This window comes from Onychomys torridus, chromosome 7 (assembly GCF_903995425.1).
Source record: "Onychomys torridus chromosome 7, mOncTor1.1, whole genome shotgun sequence".
NCBI lineage: Eukaryota > Metazoa > Chordata > Mammalia > Rodentia > Cricetidae > Onychomys > Onychomys torridus.
Genome location: NC_050449.1, coordinates 92132854 through 92154112, shown reverse-complemented (window position 1 = coordinate 92154112; position 21259 = coordinate 92132854). Strand labels below are relative to the sequence as shown.

The 21259-nt window shown below is 48.4% G+C and overlaps 1 protein-coding gene across 3 annotated transcripts in view; it reads left to right on the top strand.

The window, feature by feature from the left end:
• Positions 1-21259, top strand: part of Mras (muscle RAS oncogene homolog) — a 54065-nt gene that overhangs the window by 6998 nt on the left and 25808 nt on the right. For all 3 annotated transcript variants that reach the window (XM_036192888.1, XM_036192886.1, XM_036192889.1), the window contains exon 2: positions 19961-20170. In XM_036192888.1, the coding sequence (XP_036048781.1) occupies positions 19978-20170 (193 nt within the window). In that variant the 5' untranslated portion in view covers positions 19961-19977. The remainder of the gene's footprint in view (positions 1-19960; positions 20171-21259) is intronic.

Sequence of the window (21259 nt, the reverse complement as noted above, 5' to 3'; positions counted from 1 at the left end):
GAGGATCAGGGGTTCAAGGTCATCCTAGCTACATTTCAAGGCCAGCCTGCACTACATGAGACCCTGTCTCAAAGCAAGAGTGTAAGGCCAGGTATAATGGCTCACAATGTTAATCCCAGCACTTGGGAGATAGAGGCAGGTCTGTGAATTCAAAGCCAGCATGGTCTACATAGTGAATTCCAGGACAGTCAGGGCACTGTAGAGAGGCCCTGTCTCAAAAGAACCCAAAACCACACCAAAAAAAAGTACAGGACTGGCTTTAAGGAAGCAGCAGGACCAATGGAGGCACTTTCTGATCCCCAATTCTGCATGTTCCTGTTCTTCCTTTAGAATGGGCCCCTGGGGAGTCTTTTCTCTACCAGGCAGGGATAACCAGCTCTTCAGCTGCAGAGGGTGGAAGCTTCTGGTGACAGCTGGAGGCAACCTCTTCTTCCCACCCACAGGCTGTTAGCAGTCAGCTTGGGCTTGAGTAAGAAAGGCAGAGAGATGCTTCATAAAGCTGTGCTGTGGCGAGGCAGACGGTTCTGGAAGGCCTTCCTCACTGGCGGATTTTTTTTTCCCAATGTGTCACTAGTGGTGGCTGAGATTTCAGCTGGTTTTGTAATGCACCACAGGGACCTGCGGTGGTCCTCAAATCCTCATTGTGAACTGGTAAGGATGAAGCACCTTGTTTTGAGTTGCCAGCAAGGGGTCACACTTCTGGAGCCTTCTCCATCTAATGGAGATGTCAAAAGTCTCCAAGGCTGACTGGAGACCTCAGAAAGACCTAGGGTTTGTCCTATTATACAAGTGGTACCAGCTACATATACTATAGAACTAAGTTCTGTTTGGTTATACAAAATATGTGAATTGTTGTATTTACAGACCCAATTTCTAAAGAAAAGTTTGGGTTTACAAGAACCCACACCATGTATTGTGTGTTGGGTTGTCCACAGTGTATACCAAACACTGAGATTAAAAATATTTGTAGTCAAGTGGCGCTGTGTGTGAATTGGTAGAATCACCAGTAATTCAGAGGCCACCTACCCCTTTAAGAGCTGATCGTTTAGGGGAAAGTTGGGGGCAGACTCTCGTCTCCCAAAAGCATTACATTCATTTCAAAAGAATCAATTTCAGGGTATTTGCTGCTGCTGCTGTTGTTGTTCTCCTCCTCCTCCTCCTCCTCTTCCTCCTCCTCCTCCTCCTCCTCCTCTTCCTCCTCCTCCTCCTCCTCCTCCTTTTGTTTTTTTTTCGAGACAGGGTTTCTCTGTGTAGCTTTGCACCTTTCCTGGATCTCACTTGGTAGCCCAGGCTGGCCTCGAACTCACAGAGATCCGCCTGGCTCTGCCTCCCGAGCACTGAGATTAAAGGTGTGCGCTACCACCGCCCGGCTTTCTTCTTTTTTTAATCCTTTAGAATTTCAACACACTTTCTGGGACCCTCCCCCCCCTTTAGATAATCACAAATTCACCTACTCATGTTTTAATTAACACCAGAGGAAACTGAAGCTTCAGTGGGGTGATCAGGGCAATGTGTCTTTCTCAGCCAGTGCCATCCTCTTAGGAATCATGCCCAAAGTCCGAAATAGCCCCTCTTGTGTGCTCTTTCAAAACTGCTTTATTGGAGATGAGGGAAGAAGGGTGGAGACACTTCCCAGTGCCTTGGGGACCTGTAATATTTTTTAAACTTTGTATAGAATATGTCCCCTCAGCCATCCTTCCACACCCACGTTCCTCAGGTTGAGATTCTTGGCAGAGTGGGAAGGTCTACCACTGCACACACCAAGCCCTTTTCCCGCAGGAAATCAGGTCTACGAAGGTCAGGTACCCTGTTGGCATTTAAGGCCAGCTGGCTCCTCAGCCTCCCCTGTCCACTCCACTTACTGACCCAAGCTCCACCCACCCTCCGTGGATTGTGGCCTGAGTCCACTTATCTAGGACTGGGTGGGTGTTTCCTGCATGTTTAAGATTTTATGGAGGAAATAAAAATAAAGGAACAAAGCCTTTGTTTTATTTCTGGACTCCAACTGGGGATGGCTAGAAGGATGGAAAGAGGTGCAGGAACTGGTCACTTGGCGCCTTAACAAAATAACCATTCTAATAGAGAAAGCGGTTCACAGGGATGCTTCTATTTAGGGTTGGTGTGGGTGAATAGGAAGGATGGGCAGAGGGTTTGGAAAGAGCCTATGCGTGGGTGGAATGGAATAGGACAGGGTGGAGTGGGTTTGCCCTAGGCAGGGTCTCCAACAGTGCCAAGCAGGGGTCTGGGGCCACCCAACTAGGCTTCAGAGCAGGCACCCTACCCTTAGGGACTCCTATTTGCCTTTCTCAGAAGTCCCTACTCTAATTTCTGCTGCTCTCTGTCGTCTGTGTGATCTTAAGCGAGTCCCCTACTTCTGTGAGCCTCCCTTCCACATAATAGAAGAGATGTCCCAGCTCCCTCCTGTCTGCCTTCCTCTCTGGGTCAGGCCTCCATTCCACATGTGTGAGGAGATAGGTACCCAGTATTTCTCAGTTCTTCCCAGAGGATTTGCTCCTTACCAAAGTTCTCTAGGGGTGCCATTTTAAAAAGTTGCCTAAGCATCAGTGAAAACCCCCAATACCCACAGTATTTCTGAGTGTTTGAGGGTGAGGACCATGCTTGCTGGCTGTCTGACCTCCAGTGCCAGCTACCTGCTATGCCCCATGTGTGCACAGTGGGCTGGGCTTATTTTCTTCCCTAAGACCTACTACTGTGCCATACAGCAGGCTGTCACCAAGAGCGTAGGAGAAAGGGAGTTTCCCATGACTCAGAAAAGAGCCAAAGGTGAAGTTGAGGGACATTCATTCTCTTCTTGCTGGCTCGTTCCCTTGGAGAATTTCTCCAGTGGTTGTCTCTCTCCAACCTAGTTTACTACCATTTTCCAGGGATCAGTTTTCCTGGACACTTCCTCCCAGAGCTGACAACTCCACACTTTCATCACTTGATTGCAGAGCTGGGGTGACCGTCTATTTTAGACTAAGATGGAGCCATGCCCTTTAAATCCAAAAAGGGCCATTAAAGAGCTCCTCTAGACAGAACTCAGTATCCTAGACCTACAGTAGAATACGGATGGTATAGGATGGTTACTGACACTATTAAGGCTGGTGTAAATTCAATGACCAAACCAGGGGTGGATTTTGTTTTTCTATAGAGTGACTGAGCAGAGCAGAAATGATACAGGTCCACAGATGTTCACTGAGCTCTGCAGGGATGTGCATTGACCATGGAGTGGGGAAGTCACAGGGCATCATATACAACTAAGCATTAAGTACCAGCCTGTGAAATGTGGTCAAGGTAGATCACAGGATTCTCTGGGAGGACATAACTTGAATCCAAGTTCAAGACACATTAGGAGTCAGGAGAGTATATCATGGGGCTTAGGATGTGGTCGGGGTTTAATGAACAGGTGTTATGATGATACTTCCTGGCCGTGGGCCTCAGCCTTGTTCTCCTTCCAGCTGGTTGCTGCTGTCAGTCACTCACCAATGATAGTTTTGCACAGTTGTTAATTTGCTGAAGATTATACAGCTAGCAGAGGGGCAAGATTGATTTTTTTTTTTTCTGTGACAGGGTTTTGTGTATCCCTGGCTGACTTCAGACTTACTATGTAGCCTAGAATGACCATGAATTCCTGATCTTTCTGTTTCTACTTTCCAAGTTCTGGGATTATGGGTGTAAGCTGCTTTGTGTGGTCCCCGAAGTGCTCAGAATCAAACCCAGGACATTTTGAATGCTAGGCAAACACTCTACCGACTGAACTACAATCCCAGTCCCTAGATGAATGACTTTTAATGGAAATGCTGTATAGAAAGAAGAGGGAGTTAGGTGTGGTGGCACATACTTTTAATTCCAACACTTGGGAGGCAGAGGCAGGTGGATCTCTGTGAGTTCGAAGCTAGCCTGGTCTAATAGTGAGTTCCAGGACAGCTAGGGCTAAATGTTGAGACATTGTCTCAACAAACAAAACAACTGTAACACGAATCTTAAAAGTTCTTATTAATAAAAACAAAAAACAACCCTTAGTGCAGGCTGCTGGGGTAAATGCTGGAAGATCAGAGAGACAGAACAAGCCACAGCTACCTCACTTTGCCAACTTCTCAGCCGACCCTGTTTCCTCAAACTGGAAGCCTCTGAGTCCTCACCTGAATGGATCTCACCTGAACTGCTGCTAAAAGCCTAAAAGCTTAAAAGCCTCAAGTTCCTGGTCCTCACGCCTTATATACTTTTCTGCTTCCTGCCATCACTTCCTGGAATTAAAGGCATGTGTCTTTTCCAAGCAAGACATGAGATCTCAAGTCCTAGGATTAAAAGTGTGGACCACCATGCCTGGCTCTGTTTCCAGTGTGGCCTTGAACTCACAGAGATCCGGATGGATCTCTACCTCCTGAGTGATAGGATTAAAGGGGTGTGTGTGTGTGTGTGTGTGTGTGTGTGTGTGTGTGTGTGTGTGTCTATCTAATAGCTGTTCTGTTCTCTGACCCCAGATAAGTTTATTAGGGTGCACAGTATATTGGGGGACACAATATCACCACAAACAACAAAAACCCAAGGAAGCAAAGGGTGGGTGACTGGCCACCCAGGTAGTGCTGACGTTTGGTTGAGCCTTGCCCTTGGGTCTAGAGCATTCAGCCTGTTCTTCCTCTCCCTTCCAAATCAGATCAACTTTGGTTAGGAAGACAGAGGAAAAACAAAGAAAATCATAATGCTCAGAGGGTGAGATGTAGCAAGTGGCCCCCTGCTTTTCAGCTAGAAAGCTTAAAATCCTGAGTTTAGAAGAGTTGCTGAGAAAGCACCTCTTGGATGCTCAGAGCCAGACAGCTGGTCCACCTCAGTGTGCCACCCCAGAGACCTTCACACAGGAAAATCCCATCAGTGCTTTGGTTGCCATGCCCAGCTCGTTTCCAGGAAGTTTCCCCTTTATTTGGCCCATCCATCTGGTTACTCTTTAAAAATGGAAATTAGATTGCCTCACCCTACCTCTGGGAAGAGCCTACTCGCCATTTCTTTCTTTTTTGGTCAAGCATAAAAAATGTTCACATTCTTTGATAATGGTGTTTAATGTTTTGAAAATAAATGAGGAAAACAAAATCCTTTTTGAATGTGCCTTCTGCCCTCTGCCTCCCTGGCTCTGAGCCACTCCTGAGGCAGGCTGTGTGCCCTCTCTGTGGAGAGCACGCCCCTGGAACTTTCCCTTTCGGGCTGAGGAACCCCTGTCGCTGCATGGGGTCAGTTCCATGGCTTTCATTTTTTGCAGCCAGATCCAGGTCAGGCTAGCAGTGAAAAGAGCCATCTGTCCCTGGCAACCACAGCCCTGGGATTATGGACACGCTGAAGAGAGCTAGTGAGGTAGCCATTGAGCCAGGACACAGCCATTATGAGGTATGGGGGTCATTTGTTTGGCTTATACAATGAAAACCTTTTAAACTGATGGTCAGTATTCTAATTTATTTATTTTTATTTTATGTGCATTGGTGTTTTGTCTGCACGTATATCTTTGTGAGGGTGTCAGATCCCCCTGGAACTTAAGTTACAGACAGTTTTGAGCTGCCATGTGGGTGCTGGGAATTGAACCCAGGTCCTCTGGAAGAGCTCTTAACCATTAAGCTCTCTCTCCAGCCCCAATGGTCAGTATTTCAAAATCTGGAGTTCTCACACAAAACCCCAGACTTCTGGTTACCCTAAAAAGGTAAGCTGTCTGTTGGGAGGCAGAGGCCCAATGGCAAGCTCCAGGCCAGCCTAGGCCATTCAGTGAGAGCCTGTCTCAGACATGGACCAAAACATCTGCCCTGATGTAGACATTCTCTAGCTGCAGCTGTCCGCTGGGTCAGAGTGATCGAGGGTCTGCCTTCAGGCAACTTCTCGATGCTGGCAGAGGAATCTGACGGAAGGGGTGGCATGAAGGGACGTGCTCCTGAAAGGAGGCAGGATGGCCATGTGGTCAAGGAAGAGCTTTGTGGTGAGACCTCAGCTAGACATGCACCAAACCATAGAACCCTGTCCTGTAGGGTTCTGGGGGTCAGTGGATAATGACTGCCGCTGGGAGTCTGCCTGAAATTCCATAGACCAAAACAAGGGGCTCAGAGCAAGAGCCTTTCTGAGGCTCAGCTTGGAAGGGCCTGGCAAGACAGAGGCAGCTTCTCGAAGAGAGTTGAGTTGGAGGTCCTTACTGGATGGAAGGCTGCCTATGGGCACCAGCACCCTGCAGTCTGGACACTGTCCCTGCCCCTGAGCACACCCTGCTAGGAATTAGTGGGGGCAGAGATTGTTTGGGGGAAGGGGTGCTGAGCAGGCTTCCCACGCATGGTTTCCCAGGAGGGTTTTTGTGTTCAAGGGCAGCTAAAGGGTAAGGACTGGGAGGACCATGCTGGAGGAGGGAACCCAAACTGGGAGCAGACTGCAGCCACTGTGTGGGGACCACGGCCAGCGTGTGGGGATCTTAGTTTTGAATTTGAGGTAAATGGATGAAGTGAAGGGAGAAAGCAGGAGAGAGTTAGTTTAGCGTGTAAAGGTGAGAAAGGGGCCTGCCTGAGTGGACAGGAAGAGGTGCTGGCTTAGTGGTGCTCAACCTGTCACAAACCCTTTGGGAGTTCAAATGACCCTTTCACAAGCCATCAGAAAACAGATATTTACATTATGATCCATAGCCATAGCAAAATTACAGTTAGGAAGTAGCAACAAAAATAATTTTGTGGTTGGCGTCATCACCACATGAGGAACTGTATTTAAGGGTCGTAGCATTAGGAAGGTTGAGAACCACTGTGCTAGCTGAATCTAGCCTGTGCAGGATTGAGTTGGACTGAGCTGTGGGGTAGCAGTGAAGAGGTCAAAAGACCCATGAGGGAATCAGCGGAGAGAGCAGCAGGCGGGGCAGGATTGCATCATGCTTGACTGTGGTGTGGAAGGCCCTCAGTATGGGGAACCCTCTCTGTGGGTGACCATTGGGGTGACTTTCCCAGTCTCATGTAGATTCCTATGGTGGGCTGAAGAAATTCTGTCCCTTCGGTGCAGGTGAGACTAGGAAAATATTAATTGGTCCCCTACCCCCAGGGACTGAGAACAAGGAAAGCAAACCACATCAGCCTCTCCTCTCAGCTGCCGCTCCAGCTGGAGCCCCGCCCTCACAAAACCTGCCCAGTGCAGGGGTTCTGTTCCCCACCCTTGGACTGAGATCTTCCCATTCCTCCTGTCCTCGATGAGGTACTGGGGACACAGTGAGAAGCAGAGCTGGGGCTCCAGAGGCCAGGTGAGACCCATAGCCTAAAGGTGCGTGGATCCTGAGACACTGAGACCCCTGTCAACCCCTCAGCTCTAGGAAGTGACACAAACTTGTAGTCTTGCAACTTGCCAGGGCTTGGAAGCCAATCCCCAGCTTCTCCCTTTACTAACATGTGCCTTTGGGCAAATGCCTCAGCATCTCTGACTCTGTCTTCCCTTTGATAAAATGGGGTAGCATCCCTCCCCTGGTTTCTGCCACTGGACCTCACCTGGGTTACCTGTCTCTCTCTCTCTCTCCCTGTCTGGATTCTAATCTTTCCCTAACCCTGCCCCCCTCTGCTCTAAGCTTCTAGTTCTTTGAGTTTGTGTTATGCAATCTATCCAGCCTCACACAGACTCCGCTGGGACTTACCGAATGTGTAATCTCCCTGTGGCCATCACAGTGAGTTGGAGGCCCCATGGCACTTGGCAGCCATGCAGCCAGCTTAATTGCATGATTGTGTTGGCCTGCAGGTAGAGAGGGTCCGTGGGCCTCCAGCATGTGCAGGCTTGCCACAACCTCACCTGCCTAGCCCTGCAGCCCTGGCCACTGGTTCTCTTAGCATTAGACGTTTCTCGAACCAGCCACTGGATGCTGTTTTTGCACCATGCTGAATATAAAGGTGCAAAGATGAAGATCCCTGGTTTTTCCTTCCATCCTTCATCACAGCTGCATTCTATACTCAGCCACTTCTCATGGCTTATAGCCCTCACTGTGCCCTTGGATTCATACTTCTGAGCTTCACAGCTTTGCAGCTTCTGTTCCTCACCTGGGACATGCTTGTTCTTATTGTTTACCTGACTAATATCTATGTGGTCTGAAAGACACCATTCTGGCATTACCTTTACCAGGAAAATTCTCCAGTACCCCCATCCCCTCCTAAATGGCCAAAATGTCCCTATTCCCAGACTCTTACATTACAATATTAGTGTACAGACTGTGAGCAGATGTGAACCTTAAGAAATTGGCTGCACTATTTCCTCACCCAGTCCACTCTTCTCTGGACTCAGGTGTAATTTGGCCATTTCTTACATCCTGTGGCTTGTCAGTTTTAATCTTCCCAATGATATATACTCCAAAGTGTAAGACACCCAGAGAGGCCTTGGGTTTTTTTGTTTGTTTGTTTGTTTGTTTTTGGTAGAGAACACTGGTATTTAAGATCTTGAGGGAGAGATTGTTGAATGCTGAACCCCCTAACATTGTGCTGTCTTCTGTGTACTCTGCAGTGAGAGCAGCTGTCTCCAGAACTCCTGGAGACACGCAAAAGAAGGCGTGGCTCCTGTCAGGCTGTGCGTGAGCACTTGGGGGCTGGCTGTGCTAGGGAGCTGCTGTAGGGATCATTGCAGGCTGAGAGATGAATGCTCCCTTCCAGCACAGATTCTGCAATGAAGCTAGCACAGAGCACCACAAGAATCTCGGGCAGTGGGGTAGTGAGTTCTATTGAGCTGCCCTAGGCTGATGTGCTGGTTTGCAGGCCATCCCTGAGCCCAGGAAGGGCCTGGGAGGAGTAGGGGTTCTTCCTGCAGGAGGAGAGACTGGAATGGGTTTGAAGGATGCTGATGATGGAGATGACCTGGTGCTTCCTAGGGAGTTACTCTGCATCAGACCCTGGGTCAAACAAACAGACAAACAGACAGACAGACAAACAAACAAGATGTAGTGCCTCCTAGCACCATGAGGCCAAGTGATGCTGCTGCTGTCCCCTGTAGTAGGAATCTTAAAGATACTTGTTAATAAAATCAAACCCGAGGCCAGTTATTGGGGTGAATGCTGGAAGATCGGAGAAGCAGAACAAGCCACGGCTACCTCACCTTGCTAGTTCCTCAGGTGATCCTGTTTCCTCAGGCTGGAAGCTTCTGAGTCCTCATCCTAATGGCTCTCAGCTGAACTGTGTTGCTCCAAAGCCCGAACGCTTAACCAACCAAATTCTTAACTAACTACATGCTTTACTCCTCTAGTTCCTGGTCCTCATGCCTTATATACCTTTCTCTTTCTGCCCCCACTCCCTGGGATTAAAGGTTGGGTTTCTGGGATTAAAGGCGTGGGTCACCATGTTTAGCTGTTTCTAAAGTGGCTTTGAACACACAGAGATCCGGCTAGCTCTGCCTCCCAAGTGCTGGGATTAAAGGTGTGCACCACCACCGCCCAACTTCTGTTATGGCTTACTCTTCCCATTCTCTAGCCACCATTTTTTGGCTTTGTTCTAGTGGCTGTCTGTTCTCTGACCCAGATATGTTTATTTCGGGGGACACACAATATTTCAGGGAACACAATACCCACCACATTCCCCACTTTCCCAGAGGGTGAAGACTGCCTAAGGTTACAGACTTCTAACCCTAAAGCACCAGCTTCCTAGTCTGGAGTTACAGGTAAGGGGCCAGCCCCAGGCCCCCTGGAAGCAGCAACTCTGAATGTGGGTGGCTGGGGCCAGGGCCCTTATGAGAGTGATACAAAATGAGGTTTCAGAGCTGTCGGGTGTCTCCCACTTCCTCTCCAGTCCACAAGGTATCTGCTGAGACCAGATCTGGGCAGCAGGCTCTGTCCCGGTCTGGAGTGGGGAGGTGGGCTTGTGTGTATGCCTGTCTGTAGGTCCCTGCATTTGCTCTGCCCTGGCCTGCCTTGCTGTTCCACTTGTGGGGCCAGTGATTTGGCCCTGGTGGTGTCTGACTCTGACACCACTTCCCTAGCTCATTGCTGTGTGCTCTCCAACATGCCTGCACCTGCTCTCTCTGCCCTGGCCTGACTTTGCACACATATGTCCATCCTCTTGCCAGCCACAGGAGGGTACCCAGAGTGGTGAGCTGGAGTTGTCTCTGGAGTCATTTTACTCCTTTCTAGCTGGGAGACCTTGGGGGAGTTATTTTAACGTCTCTGTGTCTCAATTGTTTTTAATTTTAGATTATATTTACTTATTTATTTGTTTAGCTCATGTATGTGTGTGTGCACATGCCATCGAGTGTGTGTGGAGGACAGAGGACAACTTGTGAAAGTCATCTCTCTTTTTACCATGTGGGTTTCAGGGATTGAACTCGGGTCCTTTTTTTGTTTTGTTTTGTTTTTTCGAGACAGGGTTTCTCTGTGTAGCTTTGCACCTTTCCTGGAACTCGCTCTGTAGACCAGGCTGGCCTCGAACTCACAGAGATCTGCCTGCCTCTGCCTCCCGGAGTGCTGGGATTAAAGGCGTGCACCACCACCGCCCGGCCTGAACTCGGGTCTTGAAGCTTGGCAACAGATGCTTTTACCCACGGGGCCATCTCATTGGCCCTGTGTTCTAGAGCTGTAAAACTGGGATCATCAAATCAGCACTTGAAAATTAAATGAGTTATTTGAATGGCAGAATCTCCCAGAGGTTTTGACACATTGTTTGTGTTAAGTGTTGGCTGCTGACAGGATCCTTGCTGCCGTGACTGTAGACAGAGGTTTCTGCATACTGCTCAGAGACTCAGTGCTGGATGGTAGATGAGTGCCCGGGCCCTCTCCGGAAGGCACCTTATACTTGTGAGTCAGACTCATGTATGGATGGTTATGCTAGAAGAAACCTAAGGTGCAGGGCGAGCAACCGGTATTAGGGCTCTCTCCTTGCTTGCATCCAGTATTGTCTTTCTGGTTCTCTTGATGGTGGAAGATATTGGCAGAAAAGAGGAGCTGTTAACAGAAGACAATGACAGAATTATCCAAAGATGACCAAGCGAGATGCCCCTGAAGACCTTGGGCCCTTTCTAGGAAAAAGGATAACCACTACATGAGGTGTTTGGGACAGAACAAGAAGGGCAGTGGGTTAGATCTGGGGTGCCAAAAACATTTTCTACCTACATCAGTCACCTTGTGTCTGCCTGTCAGGAGCACTAGGTAAAAGGGGACTGTAAGAGGAAGGAAGGGGCCCACCATCAGTCAGTGGCATCTGCCATGGCTCCGGGAAAGAGCAACCTCAGCCACACATTTGTCTATGGACTTGGCCTTAAAGTCCTCCGTGGCGAGCGTTTACGTACATAGCTGGCTGGTGGTTAAATTGTAGGAACGGAGGGAGCTGGGTGCAGAGGTGGCTGCTTAGAGGTGATGAGTGGTCCAGGGACAGTGCTGGCTGAGTTGGCACAGATGTCATACAAAGGAGAAGGGGTAAGTCTTAGGGAGGGGTGCCCAGTGCCCTAGACTCTCGGTGGGCCCTGCATTACTTACCGTCTGTAGGTCAGGAGCTGGGGGAAGCATCCCATTTCTGGGAATTGTGCAGAAGGGAAGGGCAGCTCCTGGAATGCAGAGCCATTTCCTCCATATGGGTTGGGTTGCTCCCCCAATGTATCCTCATCCCACCGTGCTAGGCACACCCAGACATCACAGAGATGAGATTAGCTTCCCTGGACTGATTCACCTCCATGTGAATGCATTCTCACAAGAGCGCGCGCGCGCGCGCGCACACACACACACACACACACACACACACACACACACACACACAGAGCCTGCTTTACTTAGAAAACTCCAGCCCAACTGCTGGGCTCAGGAGCAATCTTTAAAATAATTAGTATCAAAATGGAGAGGTAATAAACTGGTGAGTACCAGATCTTCACTGAAGCTGGCGGCATTGTTGGGGTACTTGTACCCTGGCTCTGGCCTCTTACCAGTCTGTGGCCTTGTTTTCAGTGTCAGGGAAGCTGGCACAGGATGGATAATATCCAGAGTAGAGAATCACAATAGCAGGTGAAGTTGTGTGATGCTGCAGATGAATTCAAGGTCAGCTGGCCATGTGGCATGGCAATGCTAAGCACGACCTTTGGCATCTGTTCACTCCACAGTAAAGATCCACTAAGGAACGGCAGTTGTTGCCACTCTGGGCACCATTGGCTGCAGCCAGGACTATATGACATTGCTTTAAAAGTAGTGCTAGGTGAGGTCAGTGGGTGGCCAGGGACCCCCTTGGACCCCTTCACAGAGTCTGCTGCTGCCAGCACCATATTTATCACATGCAAAGCTCTCTTGGAACAGTGGGTAGTGGTTTGGGGCTATTCTTCTGGGAAAAAAAGTTCTGGGTGATCTCTAGAACCTGGGAAGAAAGAAGCAGACTGACGTCCTGACCATCCTCACTCACCCCTGTGTGGGGGTGCCCTCAGTCACACGCACGCACGCACGCACGCACGCACGCACGCACGCACGGGGCAAGGACTTGAACTAAGTCACTGGAACCTAGTAGGTTGGAAGGGGAAACAGGGTCAGGTAATTCCCCTCTCTCTGCACAAGTGCCTCTGCTCGGGCACCTTCCATGTTATTTCCACAGGGCCCTTGTTCTCCTGGTTTTTGTTTTTGTTTCTTTTTTAACTGGGGAAATAGAGGGTCTAAAAAATTGAGAAGCCTCATTGGGGGGGCTTCATTGTCAACCTGGCTACAGAGTCAAGACTGCTACTGACCCCCTAGGCTGCCATGCTGACAGCCACTGACCTTTGTTTCGTCTTGTCCTTGGCTTTTCTCAGACGTACCTACTGTTGGTTAAATCGGTCATGGCTGGCAGCCGCGGCGGCCATGCCAATGGAGGAGTGTGCTGGGGGAAAGTCACCGGCCATGGTTACCTTTCTAGAGCTTTACTGAGAGAAAGGGGGAGAAAAGGAGAGAGAGAGAGAGAGAGAGAGAGAGAGAGAGAGGAAGGACCACAGAAACAGAGACCATGGGGTGTGTGTGGGGGGGGGGGGGGGAGTGGAAAGAGAAAAAGGAACGCACAGAGAGCCCGCCCACTTTTTAGGCTGGGACACCACCGCAGGCTGATGACATAATTAAGGACAGAATCCTTACACCTACCACACTTTTATTTATTGATTTACTTTTATTTTATGTGTGTGAGTGTTTCGCCTGAATTGTCTGTGCACCACATGTGTGCCATGTGTGCCTGAGGAAGACAAAAGAGAGCACCAGATCTCCTAGAACTGGAGTTACAGATGGTTGTGAGCCACCATGTAGGTGCTGGGAATTGAACCTGGGTCTTCTGGAAAAGCAGCCAGTGCTCTTAACTGCTGAACCATCTCTACAGCTCCCTGTACCCACCATACTTTGAAATTTGTTGAATGACAAGGTTATGTATGCTAGGCTCACCATCCAAATACCTGCTTCTCAGGGGGTGTGAGCTTGCCTCTTGTAGAAAAGGGGGCATTGTGTCCCTTCTTGGCACAAGAGCTGGCAGAGAGGGCAGAAGGGCTAAGTGGGGCAGGGTGGAATGGCCATCAAATGCACAGAGCCCTCCAGCCCTGGAGGCGATGGGAAGGTGTGGCTGCCGTCCTCATGGAGCTTGCGATCTGCTTGGGGAGGTGGTTCTGGAATTCAGAAAATAATTTCATCTTAAGATGGTGTTATTTTCCATAAGAGGGGTAGAGGGGGCAAAAAAACCACCAATGACAACCAAAGAAAAAGCTTACTTTCTCATTTAAAGATGTCTGGGGTTTTTACATAAAATCATTTTAAAAAGCAACATTGTCTTTTAGGAGGAAGTTTCCAGTGCGGGTAATGGTTTTGACTGCTGGTGCAGCCTGTGGGTTGGGCGGGGTTCTGGGAGCAGTGGTTACCATGGGAACCAGCTCAGCTGTCTTCACTGCCAAATGGCTGCTGTTCCAAAAGTTGGTTCCTATGTGGAGGGAGCTGGAACCTCAGAGCCTTTCCCATGGAAACAATGCCCTAAATAATGGGCGACATTCCCACATAGGCCTGCATCATCTGGCTGTAATGGAGATGAGGTGGCTGTGGGACTTCAAATGAGGGAAAGGCCATGGCTGGGAATCACATGACTGAGGTGGGGATGCTTTGGCTTCTGGAAGCATAATAAACAGGCAAGAGAGGAAATATCTGGGTGCCTTTTCTGAGCTCAGCATATTTCCATGCTGTTTTAGTTCATGCTTAGAGCAGATCCCAAGGTCATGAAACGTGGCTTGCCCAAGGTTGCACAACTGGTCAATGAATAGAAACAACAGAAGATGAATGGCAAAATGCAATGAGAAATCCTGCCTATCTTAAGCTACCTCCCTACCTTCAAGGGGCCACCTATGATCCCCCCAAAGTGAAGGACAAACATTCAAACAATGATGTTTACTAGAAGCAGAGCGGAGCACTACACATATAAGCATTTTGCTCCATGGCTCCAAGGCAACAGGTTTTTTTTTTTGTTTTTGTTTTTTTTCCCTGTGATGACTTTTGCAATAGCTTCTGAGTGGCATTTAAGAATCTCTTTTCTTGCACCATACAAGACCATCTTATTTTGTAGAAGTGTGGCATGTACTCCATCGTCTTCATGACTCCATTTACAAAGACATTTGATCCATTTTTTAACTGGGTGAAAAGCATGCCCCCCAGGAGAAGATACACAGTCAAAACCACTTCTGTATTGGGGGCTCTCTTGATCCATTCTGTCCTGCTAGTTCCCTCTTCCTTTTTTTAAAAAAAAATTATTTATGTGTATTGGTATGAAGGTGTCAGATCCCCTAGTACTGGAGTTACAGACAGTTGTGAGCTGCCGTGTGGGTGCTGGGAATTGAACCCGGGTCCTCTGGAAGAGCAGCCAGTGCTCTCAACCACTGAACCATCTCTCCAGCCAGTCCCTTCCTTTTGTCTCACACTTATTCCAAAAGTGTCCCACCTGTGGGGTTCGTCCGACCCCTTTGACACAGTCCCAGTGCCTGGCTGAGAGGGTTCCCTTTAGTCCTGTGTTTCCCTTTAGTCCTGTGTGTACTGAGGCCAGCTTGGTGGTTGGCAGTTTGGTAGCTTTTTGGGAATGCCAGTGCTTAAGCCTTGGTGCATTCAGCCTGTTCTATGCCAGGCTTTGTAAGGACAGAGGGGAACAAAGGCAGCTCATGCCCTTGGGTGCATAATAAATGTGTAGAAGATTCCAAGTGTGATGGTGGCCTCTGCATGGGGACCATGAGGCTCAGAGCACAAGGTGGAGGCCGTGTCTCCCCTGGGCTCACCAGACTGTTCTGTGCCCCCTCTGCCCACTGCCATTCTGTGTACAGTGAACACACACACACACACACACACACACACACACACACACACACACACATATATGGCACACCGGGAGAGCAAAGGCTGGTCGGGATGAGAGTAGAGTGTGGCAGTTGCACAGGTGTGGCTGGAGTGGTTACTGAGGGCTGATGATGATAGGTCATAATTAAATGCTCGGTGTAGGAGTTCGGACTTGACTCATCAGCTGAGGATGGTATGAAAAGGGTTTTTAGCCTGATACAGTGTGAGCCTGTTCCACCAGGTCCTAGTAAGAGGGAAAGTCCAAGAGAAAGGAACCCTGACCTGATGCGGTTCCCTATGGCCTGGGGCACCTCAGTCCCCGAGGTCAGAGCACTATAAAAAGGAGAGGCCCTTCAACTGACCACTTCCTGCCAGCTGCCTTAGCAAAGGGAGGCTGTTTATAGCAAGACCCCAGGTGCTTCTACTGTGGGTGGTCTGAACTCTGACTCAGAGGATAAGTTTGTATCCTCTGTTGCTAGTGTGCATCTTACCTTGTGTTCTTTTGAAGACCACAGTCCACAGAAATGGTGTATTTCCTCACCCTTTCCCAAATGCTTACTGCCACTTGCTCGTGTGGCTTCCAGAAGAGCATGGAAAAAGTGTCTCTTGCCCCAGCAAGCACCTGAGTGCTGGCCTAGCGTCGTTGTCCACCCGGGAGAGGACAGTAGTCATTAACGAGGGACAGTGGCACCAGGCTCTGCTGACCTGGAGGCAGAGAAGAGGATGTCTGTCCTTCCTGCCTGCCCCTGTTCCTGTGGTCCTGTGGTCCTGTGGTCCACTCTCCTGTGACCCCTGTATGTGGTGGCTCAGCCAACTGAAGCTGTAGTTCACTGTTGATTCTGGGGCTGCAGCCACATCCAGCTCCACCCCCAAAGAACTTAAATGAAAGTAGAAAGAACATTTTCAGGCACCCCAAACATTTTATTTTGTGAGGGACATTTTAACACTGTCAAATATTACACTATGCAAATCTACTACAGTCATCCCTTGGTATGGTGGGGCATTGGTTTCAAGACCTCTGACAGATACTCAAATCTGTAGATCCTCAAGTCCTTACATAAAAAGTCATAACAATTCCCCATATACTTTAAATCACCTCTGCATTATACGTGCCCAATACAATAAATATGCTTCATAAATAGCGATATCATACTGCTTAAGGAATAACTAAGAACAATGTCTACACAAAGAGAGAACAAATTAGAGGCAGGGTCTCATGTATCTTAGGCTAGCCTCCAGTTTACTCTGTTGCTAAGGATGACCTTGAACTTCTGATCTTCCTGCTTCCACCTCGCCAGTGCTGGAATTACAGGCATGCTTTACCACATCCAATTTATGGGTGCTGGAGGTTTAGCACATACATACTAAGCAAGCACTCTACCAACCAAGCTACAGAGCCAGCCCCAAATAATTTTTTTCACATGCAAAAATGTTTTATTACTATAGCATGTACAAACTATAAAAGAGTGATAAGCTTTGATGCCTGTGTTGTGATACAGAGGTGGAAATCTGACATCCAGCGCTGGAAGAAGAGGGCATCAGATTGTATTCCCAGTGCAGTCCTCATAGACCACGGGGGCTTCAGGTGCAGCTCCTCTCAAGGCCTTACCTTGACGAGGTCAGCAGCAGTCAAGCTGACCACACAGGCTAGAGGACTCAAGGGGAGGAGCCTTTCTGTTTCTAGACAGGTGTCATCAGAAGCCAGAAGGGAGCTTTAAGTTTCTTTTTCACAGTGACAGCTGGTTGCTTTTGTCTGAGGGGCCGTTAGTCTTCTCTGGCTTTTCTCTAGTACTGTTGACAGCTCCCAGAGCCGGCCTGCCAGCTTCAGGTAAGGCTGGTGAAACTCTGACCATGTTTGCTAATTAACTGTGTTAAAACCTGTCATTTCCCACCCAAGGCCTTCAGCCCATCCTAGGAGTCACACGGGCCCCCGATTCTCCATTGTGCTTACCAACAAAGATCAGAGTGGCTATTCTATATCTTCAAGACTCCTCTCCCAAATCAATTTTCAAATATTTACAACCCATGGTTGGCTGAATCTGCAAATGTGGAACTAAGGAGGGTTGACTGTGTACGTGTGTGTGTGTGTGTGTGTGTGTGTGTGTGTGTGTGTGTGTGTGATGGAAAACAGACACAGGAAATCAAAGAGCCCTGAAGTCCCATTCTGGGATAGCTGCCTTCCAAGCCTTGCTGTTCTGGGATCCACCTCTGGGCAGGCACAGTCATGGATGCGTGCCTTCCTGGAATAGTGGCCCTACATCTTTGCTGTTTAGAGGTCTGGTATTTTTCCATACATAGTATGAAAATTTCCTAGGTTTGTTAACCATCCTGTTTTGGTTTTGTTTCTATGTATGCATGTATGTATGTGTGCAAGAGAGTTTTGCTATATATCCCAGGTTTGCTTGAACTTGTGACCCTACTGCCTTAGCCTGCTCGCTTCGGGGATTACAGGTGTGTACTCCTGCACCCAGCTTGTTAACTGGTTGCTACATTTATATTTCCCCTAATATTTGAATTAGTTACACCTCCATCTCCATATTCCTAACATTTCTGTGAAGTTCCCTGATGAGATTTTTTTTCCTTGCAATAAATTCTCACCTGACAGAGTGTACAAGAGGATATACTCCTTTTTAATTTTGATCCATTTCTGGAAACATATTCCCAGCCCAGCTTTGACAGATTTATATTCTTCCTGCCTGCAAAAAAAAAGCCTGTACTTCCCCTACACTTTGGGGGAGTCCTAAATGTCAACATCAGGTTTCAGTGACTGCAAAGGATCCAGCGACAGCCCTGTCCTTTAGCCACATGCAAATCAACATGGCCACATAACCCACATCTTTGTTAACACCCTTTGTTGTCACAGCCTAGCGTTGAAGATCTTGTAGAGATGAAAATAATTATAAAAACCTCTCAAAATAGCCGCTAGTCCGGTATAGAAGAAAACTATGATTCAGGCTGGGGTTAGGGGACCCAGTGGTAGTGGCAGGGACCCCAGGCCCTTGTCCTCTGGGTTATGCTATCTCCCCACCCTTCTATACCAGCTACACCCCTGAGCCTCTCTCTTCCCCAAAGCAGCACTGGAATGTTTTTGTCTGTGCAGAGATAAGAGCAAGCTTCTACTCCCTTGGTGGTTAGGATTGGTTTTTAGGCTGCCTGGGAAGGCTTGCCTCCACCCCACAGCACCACCATCAGGGTCTTCAGGGGGCAGCTTTTGTCCCTGTCAGCACTTCTAACTATTCTTCCACCCCCTCCTCCAGCCCCTCCCACATTTACCCTCTCTACTCCACTCAACTTTTGAGAACCTCCTGCTCTTCCTCCTCTTTCTCTTCCTCCTCTTTCTAGTCCAGTTTACGTTACCCAACTACTCTTGGGCATGGCGCCTGCCCCAGGATGTGGTTAACTAACCAGAAAGCTGACTCTCCTCCTAGCAGTGATCAAATGCCAATAGTGGTGGAATTTGGTGCCCACTTCCCCCTGCCTCGCTCCACATGGGGATTTTGCCTGGCCTGAGCGTGTGCAGGTCTTGTACATGTTGACACTATTGCTGTGGCGTCATGTGTGCAACTGCTCTGTTGGGTCTGGGAAATGCATTCCTTGAAGTCAGCCACCACCTCTGGCTCTTACACCTCGTTCTTCCTTACCCGTGTCTGACTCCTGCTGCCAGCCTGCTCTGTGTTCTTTCCTGGTTTTCCTTCCCTGACCCCTGCTGGCCTCTCTTTCGGAGCACTCTGTGACAGCATTACCCTTCACTTCTCTCTGTCACCTTGTCACAATCAGTCTTAGCCTGCGAAGGCCCCATCATTCTTCAGAACTCTGAACCCACCCACATTTCCAGCTCTGTCCTTTGCCTTAGCTGGGAGCTTCTCACCTCCCACTGGTCTTTGCTGAGGAGAGCCGTCCCTGTGCTTTCTAGAATGTTAAGCAACATCCCTGGCCTCTGCCCACTGGGTGCTAGTGATATCCAGAGACATCCCAACTCTGCAGATACCCTGGTAGGGAAGAGAACTGTCCCTGACTGAGAACCACCACAACATCCCCTCCTTCCTTCCCTGTGTCCCAGCTTAAATGGATGGATGAGATTGCCTTTAATACCGGCATGACTGTAGCATGATAAAGCATGAGAAGATGGAAGGCCAGGAAGGCAGACTTGAGTTGGAAGGGGTCTCCCAGAGCCCAGGTGTGTGAAATTCGCACAGTCCCTCTGTCCTCTGGGCTCAGTGGCCTCAGCTCTTTCTTTCTCAGCAGAGCATTCCAGTTGATAAGAGATGTTCTAGTTGATAAGGGCTGATGTGGGAAAGGTGAACTTTTGTGTCTTCTGTCCCTGCTGGGCCCAGAGCTCTCTTGCTTACGTATATAGTTCTGGGGCAGAGGCTAGTTGTAGAGGAACTCCTTTGACACAGCTTTTAGCTGTATTCATTAAAGACCAGTGGTGTGGTGTGAATCAGACCAGACCTGGCATGGAGTTGCTGTCCAGTAAATAATGGTGAGCAGATCATTTGAACAGCAATTGTCTCTGGGTTGTAGGACCATGTGTGACACACGTTGTTTTGCCTTGTTTCACTTTCTAATCTACCTTTGGGAGTTTGTGTTCCTTTATAAAAATCAATCCCATGAATATTTTCCCCCAAATTCAGGTATGAAAGCCCATGAATATTTTTCCCTAGTTCAAGAGGGAAAGATGCCCCCCTCATTCAATATGTCTGTCTTTCCTAGGTCTGACCACCAGAAGCATGGCAACCAGCGCTGTCCCCAGTGACAACCTCCCCACCTATAAACTGGTAGTGGTGGGAGACGGAGGTGTGGGCAAGAGTGCCCTCACCATCCAGTTTTTCCAGAAGATCTTTGTGCCTGACTACGACCCCACCATTGAAGACTCGTACCTGAAACATACGGAGATTGACAATCAGTGGGCCATTTTGGATGGTGAGACCTGATGGCAGCCTGTGGGGTGGGTTATTACATGGAGAGGACCAGGGAAATTTGATAGGCTTTAGTGGAACAACATGGTTTCCTGCTTGCTGTTATTATGGAATGGTTGCTATAAGGCAGTGTGCAGCTTCCAGGGGGAATTCTAGATCGAGATCAGGTCTTGGTAGAGTGCTTAAAGACCTTAGCGGTAATGAAAGTGGACAGTGAATGAAGAGGCGGGGCTAGAATAATCCTGCCAGCTCAGAAATGCTGTGCTGGGAATTGCTTCTTTGAGTAGAAGCTCTGATGAGCAGGCACAGAAGTTTCAAGCTAATGCAAACGAGAAAGCAGACATTTTCTTTTTTTAGATTTTATTAAGGAAAACTGAGAAAGAACTCCCAAGAATAGGAGGTGCTCAAAATACCTGAAAAATGATTTCTTAATAACCAGCATTTACTTAGGAAGTGTCCCTTTGTTGAGGGATCTTGCAAGTGCTCTGGTCAAAGTTAGTGTTTCTCAAAGTGTGGTGGTCAAGGAGCTTACTAGACATGTGAGTGCCCAGGCCCCTTTTCATCCTGAAACTCCAAGAATGGATGGCTTGTTTTTAGCACACCCTGTCAGGATTGCTGCAGCTGGAGATCACTGCTCTGGATTCCCACTGGCCATGATTTTCTATTGTCCACATCTCTTTCCTGAATGAAGCCCATTAATCACAAGCTGCTGGTCTAGAGGAGAGTCTGGAAAGCTGCTGACACACAAGTTTCTTTCAGATAAATGCAAATATTTTTCTTAGTCTGTGTCTTGTTTTCCATTCTCTTGACAGTTTCTTTCAAAGACTAGATGTTTTTTGTTTGATGACGTCTAGTTTATTAGTTCTTTCACAGAGTGTACTTTCAGTATTTTGTCTAAGAAATCTTTGCTTAACCCAAGGTCATGACTGCATTTCTCATGGTTTCTCCTGGAAGTTTAATTGTTTGGGTTTTTCATTTACGTTTTGTTCTCTATTCTGTACACTTTGCATGTGGTGTGGGGGTGGAACAAATCTCCCAGAGTTCCTTGTTGAAGATTCTTCCTTCCAGCTCCCAGTTAATTTTGTTCCAATAG